The sequence below is a fragment of the Colias eurytheme genome, chromosome 17 (genome assembly GCF_061535395.1).
Source record: "Colias eurytheme isolate Ceu_HAF_F1 chromosome 17, ilColEury1 Martin Lab GWU primary, whole genome shotgun sequence".
NCBI lineage: Eukaryota > Metazoa > Arthropoda > Insecta > Lepidoptera > Pieridae > Colias > Colias eurytheme.
Window position 1 is genome coordinate 472,913 of NC_142996.1, and position 23,394 is coordinate 496,306.

The window sequence follows — 23,394 nt, forward strand, 5'->3', positions numbered from 1 at the left end:
GACTTCACGACTCCGCAGCTGATCCAACGAGATTCGTATTGAAGCTCTTTTTGTGACCATTTTTGTTGTCACGATATTACTGTATTTGTATTGCTTTAGTGTCGTCTGTTGATTGATTACGGATTTAAATTTAATTTAAGGCTGTATTTACACTGTTAAATTTCACCTTTACTTTTACCTGTACCACAGAATAATAACTACATAGTAACTATCGTTGCCTGTACTTTAGCGACATTTGGGTTAAAAACACCTATCTCCGTTTATTTTAAAAGTATCTAAATAAACATATCTACATACAAATTGCATCTTAAACAGAACAGAAATCATTAAAATGTCTGTTTATCCGATCTTTTCTTATCTCATAAACAACTGAACCGATTTCGACGATTTTGGCAGGCCGATATCTACTGAATAGTAAGTAATAAATAATTATAGACAAAAAAACTCAAGAAAGTAAAATTGTATTATCCAACTACTTTGTAACAGTACACCCGTTTCAGTTTCATGCACCTCAATAATGCAATCTATTGCACAATAAATTCCCAATCCAAAATAGAACTTTCAATTTAAACCAAATCTTCATTTCAAAATAAAGCAACAGGATTTCTATTATAGCCACAATAACAACTAATATCTTCTATGATTACACTTGGTTTATTTATTTTTGTTTTTATACAAACAACCGCAGAGTTTCTTCAAGGCTATCGTTTTAAAACAACAGTGCGAAGCCGCCTGAACACTATATTTTTAATAAAAAACAAACAATGAAACAGCTTGTGGCTACTTTAATTTTCTATAGCTTTCGGAATTCTATATACAAGCGGTTGAAACGCTTATGGTTTTTTTTTAATCTAGAGCACTGCACTCTAGGTATTATTTTGTTAAGGATTAAAAGGGACTTTTATAATAATCGGTCAGTAACTTTTTTTTTAACTGATGCACCGAAAATCGGCAATTTACATGATGTTATTTTTAGTTAGTCAATGTAGGTATGTATAAAAATGGATTAAGGGAGCATGATACGAGAATACGACATATTAAATTCATCATAATATACAAAAATTACCAATAAAATAGAGTTTCTTGCGTCTTTTACGTACACAACAAAAAATTTAGCTATCATAACTGAAAGCTTTAAAACGCCCCGTATGTAGGAAGCCTACACTCACAGCCCTAGAGACGTAGGTAATAAGACCCTAACAGTACAATTATAAAACCCAGACAGTCGAGTAATTAAAAAAACAGTGTATAAAATATTATTTTTAATATACGACACGTTAACGATACGATTTAGTATAAAATGTAAAAAGGATGAAAAGTACAAAAAGTTAAGGAATTTAAACTGTATCTTCACAAGAGTGATCAATAATAATAAAGCAATTGTGAATATTTTCTATATATTCATTTAATTAATATATATTCGTGCTATATACTAGTATTTTGTTATTGTGAAACTCATTTTGCTATTTTCTGGTTGCGTGATTTTGTTAGTCAACTAATTTCTTAAATCACACATAATATAAATGTAACGAAGTGATAATAAACGTACCAACAGATCAATAAACGATCCATTCCTCTAATTGACGAGGCAGAAGTCGTGTCTTGATTTATAAAGCCTTTTGTCTCAATAGTGGGCTTTAATTAAGAAAATCGTTGTCGCGAGGGGCCGATGACGTCTTCGAGTAGCTTTTGTTTCAGCCTTTGTAAAGGTGCATTATGTAATGAAATGGGGCTAAGCATTGTTAGTTTATGACTGTCCAATTCTTTTTGATTAAGACTTTAATCTGGTGGTTTTTGGGAATTTGGATCTTGTAGTAGCGGGCTTAGGTTTGTATTTTAAATGGTGTAGTCGAAGTAAGTTTTTCTTGATGGATGTCATTTTAGAGTAGAGAAGGAAAACTTTAAACATTTAGTTTCACTTGTTTTAATTAATTAGTACATTAAAATATTTATTTGGTTATTTAAACTACACAGCTTAAATAATCACGTAAATATTTTAATGCTAGATTACCTTATCGTAATTTCTACAAGCTAAACGATATTTTCTCAATAAAAGTTCATACAAACATAATTAATATATGTATTATAAACACATGCCATATTAATATTTACAGGAGTGAAACTATTTATTAATACAAACCCATAATTTTATCCGTCCACGGCGAAACTATTTTAATAAAACTCTCCGGTTTTGATAAATAAATTTAAACTTGGCAGCAGACAAGCGCAGTAAAACCTATCCGGTATTATTAATTACATTAGACTGCGGAAGAAGCGATAAAATCTCATTAACCCATTGACCACCGAGCGGCCCAATGAGACCGCGACACAATAGATTTTCTATTGTGTCTGTGATTCCGGGGGCTGAGGGATTAAATTATCTTACTTTCAAGATAAATATAAGAAATATTAATTGCCTTCATAGCTTCGCGCTAATTATAGTGTGAATATTTAATGTTCTATAATGGTTTTCTAATTTTTTATAAATTAAAAGTTTATGGTGCGATAGCTACCACGTTGTTGCAGAAGTCGCGTTCAAGTAAGTGTATAACTTTAGTTACACGATCTTCCTTCTCCTATTTCAGTGTCATAAATCTTAAATTTTACGACATTAAAATGGAATGTTCAAAATCTTTATACAATGTCTCTAACATTTTCAAAATAACACTAAAAGTTGTTATCGTGTGAATTATGTAAACTAATAATAATAAACACAATATTGTAAAATTTATAATCCTTAATTAATAATACCTAATTATTAATAATTAAAATACTGTTGAATTTAACAGTTTCTAAACCATTATAGACCAACGAAAACAATCATCTTAATATATAATATTCACTAAAATTAAAGAAAATACTCAAAATGACTAGATTGCAATACAAATGATACAATACAAATAAATAGTGCAAATAAATCAAGTCATAGGCTATTAAGGTGAGGGTGACTTCCTCGTAGATTGGACTATTTCTCAGAATCAATCACCACTTGGCTTATTACCACTCAGTGTTGGATAACTTGGCTCAGTGGTAAATATAACAATAGAGGTGTGGGGTTCGATTCCTACTACTGGAAATATTTGTGTGATAACTTGTAATTCTGTAATTTTATATTGAACTAGCGGTCCGCCCCGGCTTCGCCCGTGGTACAGATTTCGCAATAAAAGGTAGCCTATGTTTTTCTCAGGGTCTAAAGATTATCTGTGCCAAATTTCATCAAAATCGGTCCAGTAGTTTATGCGTGAAAACCATACATACATACAAACCTTTCCTCTTTATAATATTAGTTATTATAATTATTATATTGAATATACTGTTACGTAATTATGCATATTTGTCTAATTTAGTCAGCTTTGCTTTGTTAGGTCTTCTGGCGATGTGCCAAATGTCTGAAAATTATTATTTAACTTGCTACTTCTTAATTTATATCAAAACGACGATAAAACGACGGTAAACGTAAAGTATTTATCGTGATCGTCAGTACATTGATAGACATCTGTTTTATTCTAGGATTTGATTTCAATCATTAGTATGTACGCCAGTTACACGTAAAAGAATACTATACACCATTAGGTTTAATATATTATTAATAATTATTAAGTACACAGTATATATTATACTTTTCGTGTAACACGAACCGAATACAATAGCCGATATATTCAATATTCATATCACATTCACAGTGAAAACATGCAGTGTCAAATATTCCCAAAAAATCCCCTAGATGACGTCCGGAGCTAATTGCCTAAAAAAGGATAATTTAGCTATTAGCGCCCCCGTTGTGTCGCAGGCGATAAATTGGAAAATTCCGAGCGGCCGCGACCCATTGATTCCAGCGACAATAGCCGCTGAGAGCGCACTAATCTTTTCATTAAAAAAAAAATACTGTCGAATTGAGAACCTCCTCCTTTTTTTGAAGTCGGTTAAAAAGCGATTATTCGCTGCACGAGCCGATGCACTAATAGGAATAAAGAACAGGAAGCGGCCGCATTTAATTTGCGCTTTAAATCCAACGATTGAAGCGCTGTTTCGCTGGGCGCACGCCGTGACATTTCAATTTGAATTCTTGTTGCGGAGAAATGTTATTAAAAAAAGTTTTTTTGAAGGATGGCGCGTCCGAATGATTGGACGTGACTGTGAGCGGGGAATTCTTGCCAACGTGCAAATGCGAAAATATTTTCTGTACGTGTCTTGATACATAATGTGCGCATCGCTAATTCCGCTTTAGGATATTTTTACGGCGAGCCAGGGCATGTAATATGTAGTTTAGACAAGTTAAGGGCTGTATACCGGTTGATATTACTGCTTAGGGTAGTTCAGGAATTCGGCGAGTAAGTTTCAGGTGGTGTTTTCGTTTTCAGTAGATAATATAATAGGTAATAGTGTTACATAAACGTTGTATTCATAAAATCAAATTCGTCACTCATAATATGAATGATAGTTATGTAGAGATTTTTTCCAATATACATAATATTATGAACTGAGATTATATATACACTATTTAGGTTTTAAATGCACTAATATCGGGAATTTCAGGTTTGCTTTTATATACTCTCTTTTACCCGCATTGCTCCGCTCCTGTTGGTCTTTGCGAGATAATATATAGCCTATAGCCTTCCTCAATAAATGGCCTATCTAACACCAAAATAATTTTTCAAATCGGACCAGTAGTTCCGGAGATTAGCGCGTTCAAACAAACAAACAAACTCTTCAGCTTTATAATATTAGTATAGATATATCTTTTCAACGCGGCGGGTGCAACCGGGACGCATGAGTACTGTATAAGTTGTGATTACAGTTACAGCTAGTATAGTCTCCCCCTGCGGTTTCGCTCGGCTGGAGGGTGACACTCATCTGTCACACGCTATAAGTAGCGACACGTGGCGACGTTTTATTATGTACTGTAGAATTTATTCAATTGTAGTGTAAAGGTAAATACTTAATTCTGAATTTCTAAATATTATAATGAAGAAAGATAATATGATTTGTCTGTTTGATTAATAAGATAGATATCAAAAATAGCTCTACCAATTTTTACCATTGTCTAACCATGTTATCATATTATCATTAGACATTACTTTTTTTAGGTTTACCCAGGATCGGCCAGGAAAATGAACATCTATATAATATATAGAATAGGACACACTGACAAGACAAAAAGCTTTGTAACTTATTGTGTCTAATACAATAGATATAATTTACTACAGTAGAAATGAACATAACATATTACTCACAAAACGTCACATTAACATGTGACGCCGACCCATAAGTTTTGCCGTCACCAAAAATCACTCAACGCTAAGAAGTTTCCACTTCAAAACAAGGAAACATAGATAAGTACTGTAATATATTTAACGCTTTTCCATTCAAGTCTATCTATAATTCACTAGCTATGCCCCGCGGTGTTACACGCGATGATAAAGTATATTATCCCGTGGGAACTACAATTTTCCGGGATAAAAAATAGCCTATATGTTATTCCTGTAGTACGAGTATAATACAACTGATTTATTTCGCTAATTTCATAGATATTTGTTAAGCCATTTCATCGTGATGGAAGAACGAACGTTGAAACTTTGACGAAGGATCTGATCACTGCTTTTGCACTTAAAGAAGAAACCATTACGTAAACTTTCTCACTTAAATGCTTAAATTATCGTAGGAGACTTACTAACATGGCGTAGAATTTACTTTTATTTGGTTGTAAACATCATTATTATGTATTACCTACATTAATATTTAGAAAAAAAAAGTGTTCAAAAAAAAAAATTCTCTACATTTCTTTACATAGTAACTATACATAGTTATAATTTATAAATTATAATTCAAAACATTTCAAAGAAGTTAATGTATTGATAAAAAGTTAATTCCCAAACACAACTTAAAGCACATTTAGAAAGCTCCAACATCGCCACAATCACTTGTGAACGAAACTCCGTCACGATAACGTCAGTCGAAACTTGTGGATAATCACGAGTCCCCGCTGAGGGCCGCCACTTACCTCCCTCTAACTTTTGATTTGTTACATATTGTATTGTGTATAATTGTGATTGTTGAAGAACTGTTATTTATCTTATTGTATATCCTCTTTAATAGTTTAGGTGATTAGGGCATTATTTTTCATAGGATAGATCATGTTCTTAGAACAATAGAAAAAATATAAATCGTTATTTATCCTATCCTATCCTATCCTACTTATATTATAAATGCGAAAGTTTGTGAGGATGTGTATTGTGTATGTGTGTTTGTTACTCTTTCACGCAAATACTACTGAACCGATTACAATGAAATTAAGCACACATATAGAGGGTAACTTGGTAATCCAAGTTACCCTCTATATTTTAATACACTATAGGACAGGATAGGTTTTATCCTAGCAATCCGACGGGATGGGGAACTATTTGGGTTTTTCTTTGAAAACGTGGACGAAGTCGCAGACAGAAAGCTAGTCTAACATAATAATACGGTTGGAGGTACAACAGTTGCATTAATTGTAAAATGATCTAGGATTTATTTAAAATAAAGAACGAAGCAATATTAGTGTTTCATTTCCTTTATAAATATACTAAGTATTTAAGTCAATACTAGCAACCAATATGTATTACTAACTGTTCGTCCACGACATTGCTCGCGCGTCAAAAGAGGTCAAAAGAATCTACTTTACTACGTTAAAGAAAGACAAACTAGTTAAGAGACACAAGTGATATAGACTACTTTTTACCGCGATCAATTTCTATCACTCCTCTGGGAATTTCTTTTGACCACGGGGGGAAATCGCGGGAAAACAGCTAGTACGATATTAAACCATAGCCACAGAATACATAATAGTAGCTAAATGCCATAGCATTAAATGACATGCTTTAGGATTATTTAGTTGAAAACAAAATCATCATCAGTACATGTAACTTAGCGCACTAAGTGTAGTATTTCCAAAGGTATTACAAAGTTGGTCGATTAGTTAAGTGTTTGCGTTGTTTAATCGACATCCTTCGACGGTTCACGAACTAAACATACCGACTAAATTATGGTAGTTTGTTACTTATGTTGCAAAGTATACGATGTAGCGGATACTTGAAGGGAATGGAATGATTTCCATAGTACCTTCTAGAGAAGCGCATACCATCTTAAATAGACCACATCTTAGTTTAACATAAGGCGAGATTTTGGTCAAGAAATTCCTTAAATTTTTTATCTAAAAACAAATTTCATTGTAAGAAGTTCAATATTGTTCATTTAAAAAGCTCTTACATAAATAAATACGAGTATCTAATTTCTAAAAATTGGACAGACATTGCAATACACATAACTCACATATTTTGTTTTTACATTGATAAATTGTTTTATAAAACTTATATTATTCATTCATAAAATTTGTACTTCATACCAATACACAAAAACAACGGCCCAAAAAATACACAGACAGTTCAAGCACACTGACTCATTAGATTCACAATACGTATTCAAATATTTATTATTTATGGACCATACCTCAAACTGCAGGTTTAAGCTGTGGCCTATAAGTTAGTACTAAAGACCGGTCAAGTTGTAAAGTTATATCGTCCATACTAAGTTACTGATGCCATATTAGTGCATAATTTTCTGTTCTGTCCGTGAATATAGTGGAAAGTGATCCGATTGCAATAGTTTGTAAACTTCTTCCGTTATACTGATAGGGATTCATGTTTGAAGTATCTTTATGTAGAGTGTAGACGGCTCTTCAGGTAGAACTTACGAACCTTTGGCTGCGTCATAATTATTGTTTTTTTCGATAAAACCGCTAAAATATCTATTTCTTTGCTTTCTTTGTCGGTCGCCACAATAGTGAAAATACGGTATAATAGCGCCAAAAGCGCCATTTGCTATCGCTCTCAACTTCTGTATTTCTATAAACTATATAAACTAGTCATCATCGCTATCATAAAAATTGGAAACGGTAGATGTCATAGAGTCATAATATATGCTGGAAGGTACTGTATTTTATTCCGTAGTTAAATAGTTATTTACGCAATTCAATAAATCAAAGATCATAAAATACGTTATAAACTATAACTAACCGTTTGTTTTATACATGATATCTACAAAACCGTAAAACAGCCACGTTAAAAACATCAAAAACAATACAGATAGCAATATATCAATCAGAAACATATCTGTGTGGGTTTATAACGATGTTCATTTAATTTTGATTGGGCAGCGCAATCAGCGTTGTTTTCATTTTACAACCAGTCATCTGTTGTGAAGGGAACGGTTTGATTTTCTGTATTTTTACTGTTATGCCGTGATAAACAATTTTCTATCAAAAATAATAGTTGGACAGTTTGAAATGTTATTGAATGTTTTAGTTTTGATGTTTTTGCTGTTTTGAAGAGACGGAGTTAATGGAATTGCATAAATTGGAGCATGTGACAATCGTACACGACAATCGACATACGCATTACACATATTTAATATACTTTGATTTTAAGAATAGTTGCATTATATCAATTCAAGAGTTATAGGTAGTCAACTTGTTTTACACTGAAACTCTATCAGCTCTGCCATCACACATAGAAATATACAAAACAATTACTCAGTTGAGTTGATTAAAAGACTATAATATTATCATAAACCCCACGACTCTGTATAAAATTCTAGCTTGTACAAATCTTCTATTATAACGTGGTGAGCAACAGTCACTGTAGTAAATAAATCAATTAAATGATTAACCAGGAAAACATACAATTACAGCCAATGAACTGCGTCTAGTTTATTCACCTATAGACTTACATCATAGCAAGACATACAGTCGTGGCATAGTCCCATACATTTCACTCGCTTACTTTAGAAAATGGAACTAAATAGAAAAAGCTCGTATCTTCCATTGCAGTTATCTCAGAAGATGTTCCAAAAACGTAAACAGGACGTGAGGTGGGCGGTTTTGACAGCTCCACAATGGAGGAGGAGATAGAGGACACGAAGCAGGATTTGCGGCTGAATTCAATGTTTTGATTGTGGAGTAAACGAGCGTTTTATTGCAAGTAAGGTATAGCATATTGTAGTAATAGACGTTTTAGTGAAGAAGAGTGTGGTGAATGTGTACAATTAAAGAAGATATTCAATTTGCTAAAATAACTTTATACATTATTTGTCTTCGTGTTATAAGTATATTTAGCTTGTGTATTTAGTTTAATCAAACATTTAAAGATAGTATTTTCGGGTATACATGTACTCTGTTCGAAATTTGGTCGCAATTCATAATATTATGTCAACGGATAAACAACATACATTTTTATATTATATTTTCTAATTTAAGTTCGCAGAAAGCAGCGTTCCAACCGCGGCGTGCAAACCGCCCGTCTACCCAGCCTCCCCGCATCCTCGTTTGTGTTACCACTTGCAATTAAACCGGCTGAGTGGCAAGGATTGTCGCGCCAAGTGAAAAAAACTTTATTGTTGCCACCAGGGGATGCTCTGAATGGATTGCGTGCGATTACCTCATTTCAGTGTCGAGTGCTTTCGTTGTGGTGACTTTGTGTGATATTTTTTAAGGAGAGCAGCAATGTATAATGAACTACGAATATATTACGATAATAGGTATCTAATCATCTGCTTTGGTTTGAACAATGATGGCTATCTTCCATTTGAGTGAATAGCTATGTTGAGTGATTATCAGGGAATCAAAGTTGTAGTGTATTGGAAAGAAAGAGACAATTATATTAACATAAAACATACTCATTATAAAAACTATTAAAATAAAATAAATACTGCATAATGGTATTATTTTCTATCTTCTTACAGAACTAAACAGTATTAAGTACAGAGATTACTACGACACTGGTGAATGAGGTTAGGCCGCGGTTTATCTCAGCCTATAATATATTCAATTTCATAATCTATCTGTAAACCATATTAAGGGCAGCCGAGGGCGGGTTCCAATTTCAGTATTATTGTAATAATATTGTAATACTATTAGTAGCTTATCTTAAATTTAGTGTGATGACAAACACAGTATGTAATAATTTCATTAAGGTTTTGTATGGAGATAAGTAAGATTTTCGGATTACACGGAGGTAATAGTTACAAAATTTTGTTATTATTATCTATACATATAATAAATCTGTAGAAGGGTCAATTCTGTACATTGGAAATATTGAAAAAATAAATAGCAGGGGGTGTTACTGGATCGATACCAAACCCAAATATGTGATTAAAAAAATTTTTGTCTGTCTGTCTGTCTGTCTGTCTGTATGTGAAGGCATCACGTAAAAACTAACGGTTCGATTTCGATGAAACTTGGTATAATTATACCTTATTATGCCCAGGATGGGCATAAAATAGGATACTTTTTATCCCGGAAAAATACGTAGAAATAAATAAATCTTAATTTTTCCGCGCGGTCGGAGTCGCGGGCAGAAGCTAGTTTAGAATAATATTTCTCAATAAAATTCATTCAAATACAAATTCGAACAACCTATTGTTAATTCATAATTTACTAGCTGTGCTCCGCGGTTTTACACGCAGTGCTTCGCTCCTGTTGGTTTTAGCGAGATGATAATATATAACCTATAGCCTTCCTCTATGAATGTGCTATCTAACACCGAAATAATTTTAAAAATCGGACCAGTATTTCCCGAGATTAGCGCGTTCAAACAAACAAACTCTTCAGCTTTTTAATATAAGTATAGATTTACTCTAAGTAGGTGAGTTGTAAAGATATTGCTCATAATTATATTATAGTATATAGTGCAATTTTCCATCATAATTAATTTCGCAGAACACCGCAGTTATAACTATCTAATAAAAAACTCTCCAAGGAATGAAAAATATGCTCTCAAGCTATGTAAAACTTCGCTTTTCACAGTAATTGTAAAGCAAGCTAATCGGATTGGTTGTACGTTAATTAAACATTGACGTACCTTCAACACTTCTTGGTTTTTTAATTAAAATAAGTGGTCTAATAGAAATTGTTCGAGTGAAGGTACAGCAGGTTTCTTCCGAAGATTTTCCTTGCACAAAAAGCGATTTTAATAACGTTGGTATGGAGGAAATGAACTCGTGTTTCTGTTTGTCCAAATATGGGAATTCTTATAAGATATTGGGTATTTTGTTAATCTATTATTAAATATATCTATTTTAGAAAATGCTTCAAAAGCTACACAAATATACATCCATATTATAGGAGACTAGCGGTCCGCCCCGGCTTCGCCCGTGGTACATATTTCGCAATAAAAAGTAGCCTGTGTTCTTTCTCAGGGTCTAAAGATTGTCTGTGCCAAATTTCATCAAAATCGGTTGAGAGGTTTAAGTGGGAAAGCGTAACAGACAGACAGACAGAGTTACTTTCGCATTTATAATATTAGTAGGGATAATGGGCTTTTAAAGAACCTATAGAGTCTGATAATTAATTAATCTAAACAAGAAGTAAAAACGTTTAGACATGGTTTAGTAACTTTAAACTTTATTTTTTTTTCTCTCTGTACCTACGGCTACTGTAAATTCTTAAGTTTGTATAATATAATCTAAAAAAAAAAAATAATTATAAACAAGCATCCTTCTGAAAACCTATTATATTCATCAAAGGCACAATTATTACGATCAAATTTAGTGCGCAATTTTCTATTTATCGTAATGAATGCACCCTTCTCAGTGCAGTCAGTTAGAATAATGCGAAAATTCACTATTATTTACCAAGTTGTCGTTAGAGGTCTTAATTTTGGCCATTGTAAGATTAATAATATGTGGATGGATATTTTTATGTACAGGGGCCTTAAGAGGTAACTTGTATTTATATTTAAGTTATATGAAGCAAAAGCAAAATATTTCAAGCTTCAGAAAAATTGTGATAAAAAACTACAAACAGACTATTTTTTATATTATTGAACTTAGCAGATCATTTTTAGCAGATCAAAAAAAAATGTGAGTTCTTATCGCGTGCAATTGAGTTCTACAGTTCCTGATACTTTTTAGAAATACTCGAGTAAAATGAAACAGTAGAAAATTTATTTATGTCATATTTCATCACGCCGTAGCACCATGCCGTAGCATCATGCCGTAGCACCATGCCGTAGCATCATGCCGTAGCATCACGCCGTAGCATCACGCCGTAGCATCAAGCCGTAGCTTCATACCATAGCTTCATGCCGTAGCATCATGCCGTAGCATCATGCCGTAGCATCATGCCGTAGCGTGACCGTAGCATCATGCCGTAGCATCACGCCGTAGCATTACGGCGTAGCATCACGCCGTAGCATCACGCCGTAGCATCATGCCGTAGCATCACACCGTAGCATCACGCCGTAGCATCATGCCGTAGCATCACACCGTAGCATCACACCGTAGCATCACGCCGTAGCATCATAGCGTAGCATCACGCCGTAACACATGCCGTAGCATTACGCCGTAGCATCACAGCGTAGCATCACGCCGTAGCATCACGTCGTAGCATCACGTCGTAGCATCACGTCGTAGCATTACGTCTTAGCATCACGTTAAGCAGGGTCCAGGTCGGGTTTTTTCAAATGTCGTTTGTTAAGGTAAAAACGCCAGAACTATTTCTAAAAAGTATCAGGAACTGTAGAACTCAACTGCACGCGATAAGAACTCACATTTTTTTTTTGATCTGCTAAAAATGATCTGCTAAGTTCACTAACATCTATTTTTTGTTATGTGATGTAAATATAGGCTACGATGTGGCTACGACGTAGCCTATCTATACTTGAAGATACAGCCGCTACGTAGAGAATTGATTCTCTACGTAGCGGCTACGTAAATTTCACTGTGCTAATAATTTTATGAGTTAGGTACGACCTTATAATAAATGAAAATTGTTGTAGCTTAAAATAATTTAATACTATACTAGTTTTAAATAAATAACTATAACAACAATTATTGAGTTCAGACATCTCCCCTTTCCTTCATGTCAACAGTATTGTTTTTATCACAAGGAAATTTCAATAACATGATATGAATCAGATGTACAAGGAATTTCTTATTTAGCTACAAAGCGTGAAACTAGTAATTTCAATCAATGGCCGATTATTCTCCACAGGGGTCCATGGTGTGGGGCTGCTCCTCATATTGCTTTCTTGATTCCAAATGAAACGAATGGGCCTCGTTAATTCGAAGGGGCTCAGATTGTATGTGTTGTTGTCTTTGTGTGATAAATGTTAGTTTGTATGAGAATAGTTTTTGTTTTATGTTTTGATAAGGTAACTAGAAATAAAAGATACTGAGGATTAAAATAATAAATATTAAATAATCCACGTATCAATGCTAGAATTAAATGGAAGAAAATAAGTAAATAATTTTATATATACAAGTTGATCGCGTATAAAAGAGGCATTTTTAGTATACCTACAGAACTTTTTGACCGCCTCCTTGGTACAGTGGTTGACGTGTGAGCGTAGTACCGAGGGGTCCTGGGTTCGATTCCCGCTGGAGACGAAGAAAAAAAAATGTCTCGGTTAGGCAGGACACAGAAGGCTGATCATCTTCTTGTCCCTAAAGAAAATCGATCAGTGAAACAGATGTATAATGCATCCGCCCCTTACCCCACTTAGGGACATGGGACTTCACTACAGAACTTAATTTAATCGTATAAAAGGATTAAGGAACCCCAATTAGAACATTAAGATTATCATTTTAGTATTTATGTATGTGTGTGATGTGATCATAAAGTTTTATCTTAAAGCGGAATGAAAGGAGATTACAAGAATTTTAACTGCATACAAATGGTGTAAATTAAAAATTTCCCATTATCTTTCGATTCTCAGGAAGTTTCATTCCGTCACTCCATGTCCAGGCGCTCCCTAAGCAAATCCTTAGGCTTGATCTCGAATTCTTCATATAAATGTAAATGCACTGTAGGGGTGGAAATTACTCGGGGAATCACAATACCGTTCGATTTCGCTGCTGTATATTTTTCATATTTTCCCGCTTTGTAGAGGAACTCGGGATTTCATTTACAGCTTGTATTGTAGTGACGATTGTAAATGTATACAGAATTAGGAGACGATTTCTGATCTTTACATCGCTCTGAAAAAGGTGAAATAATAGAACTTTTTATTTGAAGTGATAGAAAAATAATATTCCTTTTAAATGTATACCTACTTTATCGATGTTTATAGAAATGAATAAAACATTTTATCTAAATTAGAATAAATGTTAAGAAAGATGGATGAAAATTAAGAAAAGTCAAACCAACAAGAAATCTTTAATACTAACTTCAGTGTGAATACATCTCATTAACATCACAAGATTGTAAAAATATTTTACTTTGAAGGAATATTCACTAAAGTAGCAGATCATTACAGAGACATCAAGCAAATTTTAATCAAAACGAGCCCTTTACGTATCCGTCTGTATGTCAAAGAATGTTTACGAACATATGGACATGAAAATTTTAATAAAACAGGAAAATAAAAGCACCACGACCATAGCAATAGAGACTTTAATCCACAACTGTAAGGTTTAAAATCTTCTACAGACACAAAACAAAGCAAGGGACCCAAGGACTTTAACAATGGGTAAATGGCCCCCTCTTTATATGGCCTAATGAAGTTTTTGTCCAGCAAATTATGCCGCGAAATTTTAATTTCCAGCCATTCTTATAGTATATGTATAAGCTCGATTTAACGACAATGGCCGGGTCGAGTGGTAGAGGTCAGAAAATTTGATCTGTTCAGAACAGACATGTTGGTGAAAGAGCATGCCTGGGTCCTTTGCTGTAACGTCAATGGGCGTGCCTTTATAAATAATAAATAAAATTATATTTATAAACCTTTTAATAGCTTCAGTGTACGGCGTTGCTCGCATTGGACGTACATAAAATGCTTATATTATTTTCCAGGCTATGTACATCTTTATGCAATTTTTCAGTTTTACTTACTCGTAAACATTTATGCATTACTTTGGAACAAGAATCGAAATATATTTTTATAAATAGGCAAAAGATTTAGTAAAGGATACGGAACCTAAACAATTTCAAGGAAACAGCCGGCAATAAAGCCACATTTAATAATAATTTTTTAACATATAATCATCTCATCAAACTACCGAGTAGTAATATCATAATTAAAATATTATCAGATAAAATCTCTCACTACAAAAATTATATATCACATGTAAGTCACATGTCAACCCTCAAACTTCAATAGAACGAAACATCAGTCACATGACAGTGGATTTATTACAACTAATTACAAGCCACGACGCAATGCGATGATATTTTACGAGTGCCATGTGACGGTGTAATCAGCTGCGACCGCTGAGAAAGTTTATTGAATGTTTTTGTAAGAGATTAAAATTTTTAATCAAGCCTCTTATTAGATTTGCCTTATATTAGATTATCTTTATACTTCCTTAAATTATCCTTAAATTCGGCGCAAACACGTTTTCAGCGACAGCCATTTGACAGATACATATACTTTTTTGCATATATTTTGCGATAAAAATATATGTGAAAAAAAGTATATGTTTAGTTGCTGGCCGCCAGTGACTGTGGTCGGTGGCTCTTTGCCCCGAACCTTATACATATTTTGGTTCTTTTTATATGTTGGGAATTTTGAATTACTTGAGAAAACATACATTTATTGTTCGCAATGAATAAATGTAAAAAATTCAAAACAGCCTGGCTGATTAGTTGTTTATATCAAGCGAAGGTTGTATTTTTAAAGAGTAACAAGGTGTAGACTGTAGAGTATAAAGACATATTTAACACAAAAAAATCATAGACCAATTAGGTACATTATAGCATATGTAATGAAAACGATTTATCACATGTCCCCTTGTGGGTATGAGACAGATGCATTTCACATGTTGCATTGGTTTCAATAATAGTTTTTCTTTGCAGTAATCAATAGTCTTCTCTAAACTTAATGTTAAGTTTTTATATTTAGACACAGTCTTCACAAGAAATCGAACTCCAAACTTCTCATGGCAACAATGCAGCACTTCCCCAGTACCAGACAATCATGAAGTAAGTAGCATTTAATTTTCACCATCATACAATGATAACCGATCCACACCACCCTAAGAGTCCACAATCTTAATTGAACTCAACTCATATATTATTTAAGGCCCCGTACAGACCCTGTTACTGTATTATCAATGAGCTACAACGTATTTCAATTTGTGTGAACCGCACCTTAGTACGGTCTGGTGGGAGCTTGCAGATGTGAGAATGGAGGATATTTCCGTCTTGGGTTTCTTTTGTTTTGTGAGAATTTTTTATTTAAGAAACTAAAAAGTAGAAGTTGGAAAGTTTTGTATTGGGATTGATTGATTAGTACATAGACTGAATAAGGTGATGATAAAGTAACAGAAATATTTGTTCAGCATAGATTTACCCTACATAGATTTCATCTTTTTTGTGAAACATTTTGAAAATGAGAATATGAGATAACACAGAATGATAAAATATTTTATTTTCAGGTAGGTGTTAATAAATCTAAAATATAAAAATGAATCCCAAAATGTGTTGGTAAGCGCATAACTTGAGAACGGCTGAACCGATTTCGATAATTCTTTTTTTATTATATTCCTTGAAGTGCGAGGATGGTTCTTATGTAGAGAAAACGTAAACATGTACCACGGGCGAAGCCGGGGCGGACCGCTAGTTATGAATAAATACTACTAGATTGTAAAATCAAAATCACAATTTATACTTAGATAGCTACAGCTACATCATTCCAAATTTATTTCATAAAATCAACTACACTTAACATAATTTTTACAGAATTGCCGAATAATATTTTTTAGGTTCGTATTCAGTCAATAGAAAGTACAGATAAACAGAAACAAATCAATTAAATTCGATATTATAATACCCAATATTTCAAACTTTGCCATATCCAATTATTCATAACTCCACTTTACAATTTCAGTACATTCTTGATATGTTAATTCAAACCTGAATAAATAATTCATTCAAGATACATTCCCCAAGACATCGCAATGTATAACTGATATAACTCTTATTTACTTCGAATAGAGCCTATTTTTCTTAAACATACACAATACAATAAATTGTGGAGTTGGCAATTGCCTTGTACACTAAAATTTTATTCCAGCAAGATACATATTAAAATATATATTATGTTATGTATGTATTCAGGAGACGTAGATGTGTAATGAAAATTTTAAAGGGAATCCTTTATTGTCTAAATTAATAGTAGGAATCTTGCATTATCGAGATGTTCTTTTTTTAAGATGCATATTTGATGCATATTAGATGCATTTTTAATAGTACATCTCTCTATCTCCTTCAAATAAAATCATTTAATGAATAATTTTACTGCAACAGCAAAGCTTTCTAGAATAACACATGAAATAATTTTATTCCACAAAAAATATTTACCTTCGAACACATTTTATTCTCATAAAATCCGCTATTCGACGTTAAAAATAGCTATCCCTTAATACATTTATCCTTTTAACCTATCCAATGAACCAGTGACCCAGTAAAAAAGTAAAAAGGCGGTAAAGTTCCCGCCATTCAAGATGGCGGATGAGGTGACACATTGGCTCGCGTTCAGAAACGACATTGACGAAGCGCGTGGCTACGCGACACTCATTTAAAAATGTTCGGAAATTCCTCCGTGATGCTTCCTTTTTTTAATTTACTGATGCCCAAGAACTGGATGGATTAAGCTTTTTGTATACGGTCAAGTAATATTACTTAAAATTTAATTATTTTATTCATTGATAAATACACAATCTAAACTTGACCAATAGTTTCATTTTGTTTGCAATCAAAGAGTTATTTCTACACATTATACCTACTCTTCAAAAGAGATTTTAAAATTCACTTAATTTTTCCTTAAATATTTTCATTATAATTTAGGATTAATCTAATATCTATTATAAAGGCGAAAGTTTGTAAGGATGTATGGATGTATGGATGTTTGTTACTCTTTCACGTAAAAACTACTGAACCGATTACAATGAAATTTAGCACACATATAGAGGGTAACTTGGATTAACACATAGGATAGGTTTTATCCCGGAAATCCCACGGGAACGGGAACTACGCGGGTTTTCCTTTGAAAACGCGGGCGAAGCCGCGGGCGGAAATCTAGTAAGTAAATAATAAGAATTACGTTCGTCACGTTAATAATACCAGAAATACAACATCAAATTGAACGCAATAAAGAGAACAGCAAAAGAATTTCAAAGCATCGCTCATTACGGCATTTTACATTATAATATATGTACGAGTGTACGACGTTTAAAATAATTATCCACGAAAAATATGAAGTGGCTTAAAAATCGCTTTGCGAGCTTTGTACAATTCAATGAGACATTCCGTAGATTCCGCGAAGCGTTTTTCCGGAGACGTAAAAATACGTCGAGAAATTATTGTGGTGTAACGAAAGAAGTGAAGCGAATATCTGTAATATTGGTGGAAAATGAAGAATTCTTTTATTACTTATTACTTACTATTATTATCTGTAATTGAAGTGATAGGTGATATTAATTTGGTTGGATGTTGGAATTATACTAGGCGTTTGATGAGAATTAGGTTAGAGACATTATGTACGAATTTTGTAGGAGATAAATAAAGTGTTTAGTAATATTATTGTTTTAATTCGATGTATTAATTGGTACCGCCATGTAGGAAACAGTAAATAAGTATTAAAGTAGACTTCAAGATATAGTAATAGGTGTTTTTTTTTAACTGATACTAGGAATTTTTCCTGTTACATACTGAGTAATATTTTTCACAATACATCAAAGATCTTGTAACATGAGCCAATCCCTCCGGATAAATTATACGCTTTCTTGCTTTTGAATTATTGAAATAATCCGTTTGTATGAAGCGGAGTTAATGACCTTTCATAAATACCCCGTGAAATAAATTAGAAATGCAGGTAAAATGTTGGATCATCTCATTTCGTAATTTAATGAACGTATAAAAAAATTCTGCCAAAGATATTCCGTGAATTCTACCTTTGTCTTTAGAGTTTTGCCGGCGGAATTAATTTTTATCCCATCCCCGTCTATTGGGATCACTTCAATCATTATTTTATGTAAAGGGCCTTTATAATAAAGTTTTAATTCACAATTGCATGTTCTGGACGTTCTGCGGGAGAATTTTTAATTAATGATAACTTGATGACGCATTTTTTATTTAAATCAGGAGTAATTTATAGGATTTTTTTATTTAATTTATTGCACGATAGAAACAATCTGCGGAAGAACATTAAAAGAAACATATTTTAATAATAGGTACCAAATAAATAAAAAATAGACTTTTCATGAACAATATTAATTTATTTATTTTTTACTAGCACTAAAGACTAAATATATACATTTATTATAAATGTTTCGTATATTTTCTTCCATAAACAAACTACAATCCACACTTACACCTATTTATATTTCCCATTTTCCTACAAATCTCAAGAAGCGCAAAACCAAACACACATCAACTACAGAACCGCAAAAATATAACAAAACAACCACTATTTGTCGACAAATGGAGACATCTTAACAAGTGTCTAAAATATAACGCACATTAACCATGTCGTGGACAAATACGGGACACTCGGCTGGTACGGACGGGACTTGTCCGGGGACGGTAAATCATGTGGACCCCAATAAACAAGGAAATAGTTTATCGGGGGAAATCGCTTGTGTTACAATTATCTTGTGTGTGGAAAGGTTTTTTTTATTCATCGTTGTTGTATATAAAAGATTGTATGTATAGGTGAAATCTTGTATTAATATAAGAAAACAGGCAAAATTTTGTGAACAAACTCGAAATATTTCTTCTAATGAACAATTCTTCTATGCTATACATAATAATAACGGCTGAAGCATAAAATGGATGAACTAATTTTGATGTGACTTTGTGCTCAGGAGAATGTAAACGTAAGTATATATTAAGCTGCTCCTTATTTCCACATAATATTACATGCTCATAATATATCATTATCTACAATTAAATTTTACTATAGTATTTAATAGATTACACAGAAGTTGTTATGTCAACCAAGCTAACCGCATAAATTGAAATATACGTACACATTATGTATTTAATTAATAACCAAAATAGAGTTCTAAGCAATACAGTTTAATTACAACTAGGCCCTTTGTACTAGTGGGATTATGGCCGAATGTACTCTAATGAAGTTTTATGGTGATTGTTGGAATGGGTATGGTGCTTCTAATTTATAGCTGTACCATTTTTTTATTAAGGATGTAAAGTTTGTATTGAGATTAGTTTTATATGACTTTTTCAGTTATAATGGAAAAACAAATACTTGTTATGGTTCCTGATTACAAACTGAATATACTAGCGGCTCGAAAAAGCTCTGAACTGGCAATAATAAATAAATAATATTAAAAATCACTTCGGTTTCTGAGCATGCTAGGAACAAATAAAATATTTTCATATTTAAGTAAAATTTGAATTAAATTCAAATATTTTATTAGTAACGAAAGAAAATTCAAATTTTAACAAAGTACAAAACTTTTTAATGGTAATTATATAAAACACTATTATCATGTAACCGATTATGTGATTTTAATTAGAGGTTATCGTTACACACTGTTAACTGCAGATATATTGATTGACCTGACTCTGCATGCCGCAAATTCTTGCTTACCTCAATATCGTATAACTATCACACTAGCTAATATTGTGAATCCGAGTAGATGATAGTTTCGTCAAAATTAAGGAAAGTTGTTGATGTTCATTATTCACATATTCATTTTCAATAGACTAAAAACCTCACAAACGATTAGGATGAAAATTGCATTGAAAATTTAATTTTTGATTCTGAAAATCTGATTTATCACTGAGTATTCTCTTAAAAGTTGTTTTGTAGGTCACTCGTCAAATCTAGAGCCTACAGCTTCAAAGAGGTAGCCGGCTTAAAAGCCAATGTGCTTACCCAGACTATAATATACGTTTTTTTTATATATATAATATATAAAGGTACCCGCCATCACAAGGTGTTCGCGCCACCTTTGGATTATAGTCTAGAGATATTTTTGCTTTTATTTTAATCATTTTAAAATACTGGTTCTATAATCTATGTTATATTATAACATACAGACCACAACCTATATCTGAAAATTTAATACAGATCATAGTTTAGATTTTTTAATGAAGTATGAATATGCAATTCACGTCTTCATATAGATCCACCGCAATTTTCCATTCATCCAATACAAACAGTACATGCAAAGTTTCACCTGTACAATAGCTCGGATAAACCAATACTTTTCCACATCCACCTTCAAGATCCGAAACAACCGCAACATCTATCCAGGACCGCAGCCCATACCTCTAAATGAATTAGGGCCGTGTAATTCGACCGAAACACGGGTTATAAATGAGTCCGCAATCTAGTGGTGTCTAGGATTGCGACTCAGCACTGGCAAAACCTATTACTTTGATGTTGGATAGGGGTGTGAGAATATCGATGAATTTGTATCGATTGTTATGACGAGTTGTCAATGAAAAATGTGTTTATTATGGTATCAATGTACCTCATGATACTAATGAAAATTAATGACCTACACAAAATAATCCATGAAGAAAATTATAACGGCTTCCTTTTCCTTTTTTTTTTCGTTGTGTATTGCTGAAAGAAAATGTATGAATAATGTTAAATATTGTTATTATTCAAAAAATACATCAACTATAAACTAACCTGTATCCCTTACCTAAATATATCGAGTGAACCATGAAGCCATCACCTCACTTATTTGTCTAATAAATAAAATAATATTTTTTTAACATTTTTATAATAATTCACGGTCATAAACGTCGCACAAACCAATAAAATATAAAATATCGATAAACATCATGCACATCACTCACAAGGTGAAAAGCCCTTAGCCCAGTTGCACCGCACTATGCCTCTCGTCACACCCTCCAGTTCTAATACTTTGCCATGTTAACCGAAGGGCCACTTTATCCTGGATATCGAGTAAACTCCTTCGAACACCAAGATAACATGACCCCGTCTAGTTACATGTATACTTCAAATTTTACACCTTTACAGTGCTCTCGTTATGGACTGTAAAAGTGGTATTCGTGTAAAGTTATATTACCGGAACAAGTGTAGTGGGTAATTATTGTCATAGCTGTAACTGATATGGTTTCAGTAATGGGATTATTAATTTGAATGATCGATGTAGACATTTTCGGTTAATGTTTTTCATGCTTCATTTATGGATTATTCCGCCAATTATGAACTTACCTCCCTGTTTTTTATAGCGATCTTATATTATGTTAGACGATATTATTTCGTTGATTTGGAAAAATACTGGTCATAATAATAGCAGCAGGCAGACCACAATAATATGAACAATAAACAATAAGAATTCAATTAACAATACCCTCTGTTGATCAACAAATCCTGGAAATTCCTAGCAATACCACAATTGTCTTTCCACAGCCAACCGTCTACATACCGCAAACCTTAGCTCAAATAGAATTCCTACTATAAATCTCAAGTCTATTTTAATTGTATAGAAGCTTATAAATTAAGCTCACCCGCTTGTTATCCCGGAATTTCAACCAGCCACTGATGACACTGTTGTCCACCTCACAGATGTCTTCATCCATTTCCCGCCTCATCGGAAGAGGGGAACCACCGGGGCTGTCTACCTCCCGCCTTTTCATAACTGGTGTACATTGTTGAGACAGTCTCCCTTCGTTTACAGCGTCACTTCGTCTGCCCAAAATAGGGGTATTGTGACCAGAAACGCCACCTAAAATGCCCCGTCTGTGCAGAAAAGGACTGTCCCACTGTTTCTTCTTGCATTCTGAGTGAAGGCATAGCGCGTCAAAGTTGGCTAGTTCTACTGACACTCTAGTTTGCAGACCGCTTGGGTGGGTTGTCAAAATGGTCTGCTTCGCTATGCTGCAGTGACGATGCTCCTCTCTTCTCTCCATTGTCGCATCAGATTGACACGCTGCTGCGTGCTGGTGTTGGATGCTACATCTGAAAAGAAAACAATGTTTATTAATTTATTTTGAATATCGTTTTAATACATACATTTTTATAATATGAAGTTTTCATAAATAATAATATATGGGTAAGGCTTTCTTCCATGTTGAATTATATTTCAAACATTGATACGCCTAAAATATAAGAAATCAATATTTTTTTTTACATAATTACGAAGAACTAATTTCTTCAAATCTTTCAAAATAAATAATAATTATCAAACAATATTAGTAACAACAATGGATGAACCAGTGACATCAAACGCCCGTTCCAAAGAGCCATTCCTTTGTCCCAAACGAATGACGTCATCAACGTAATCCTCTAAAGAATGAGTTCCTTCCGAGTCAATTTGATGCGTAATCGCCCTCTCAATAGGGTTAAATAATTTCATTAAGCAGAATCGAACCTTTTTAACAGCAATTAGAAACGAGGTTGGTTCGTGTATTCC

General features: G+C 33.2%; 1 protein-coding gene across 1 annotated transcript in view; it reads right to left on the reverse strand.

Annotated features, from left to right (window-relative positions):
• Positions 1 to 22,891, reverse strand: part of LOC149900944 (uncharacterized) — a 266,239-nt gene extending 243,348 nt beyond the window's left edge. Inside the window, exon 1 of the mRNA XM_090111807.1 lies at positions 22,490 to 22,891. Within this exon, the coding sequence (XP_089967933.1) occupies positions 22,490 to 22,891 (402 nt within the window). The remainder of the gene's footprint in view (positions 1 to 22,489) is intronic.
• Between the last annotated feature and the right edge of the window lie 503 nt (positions 22,892 to 23,394).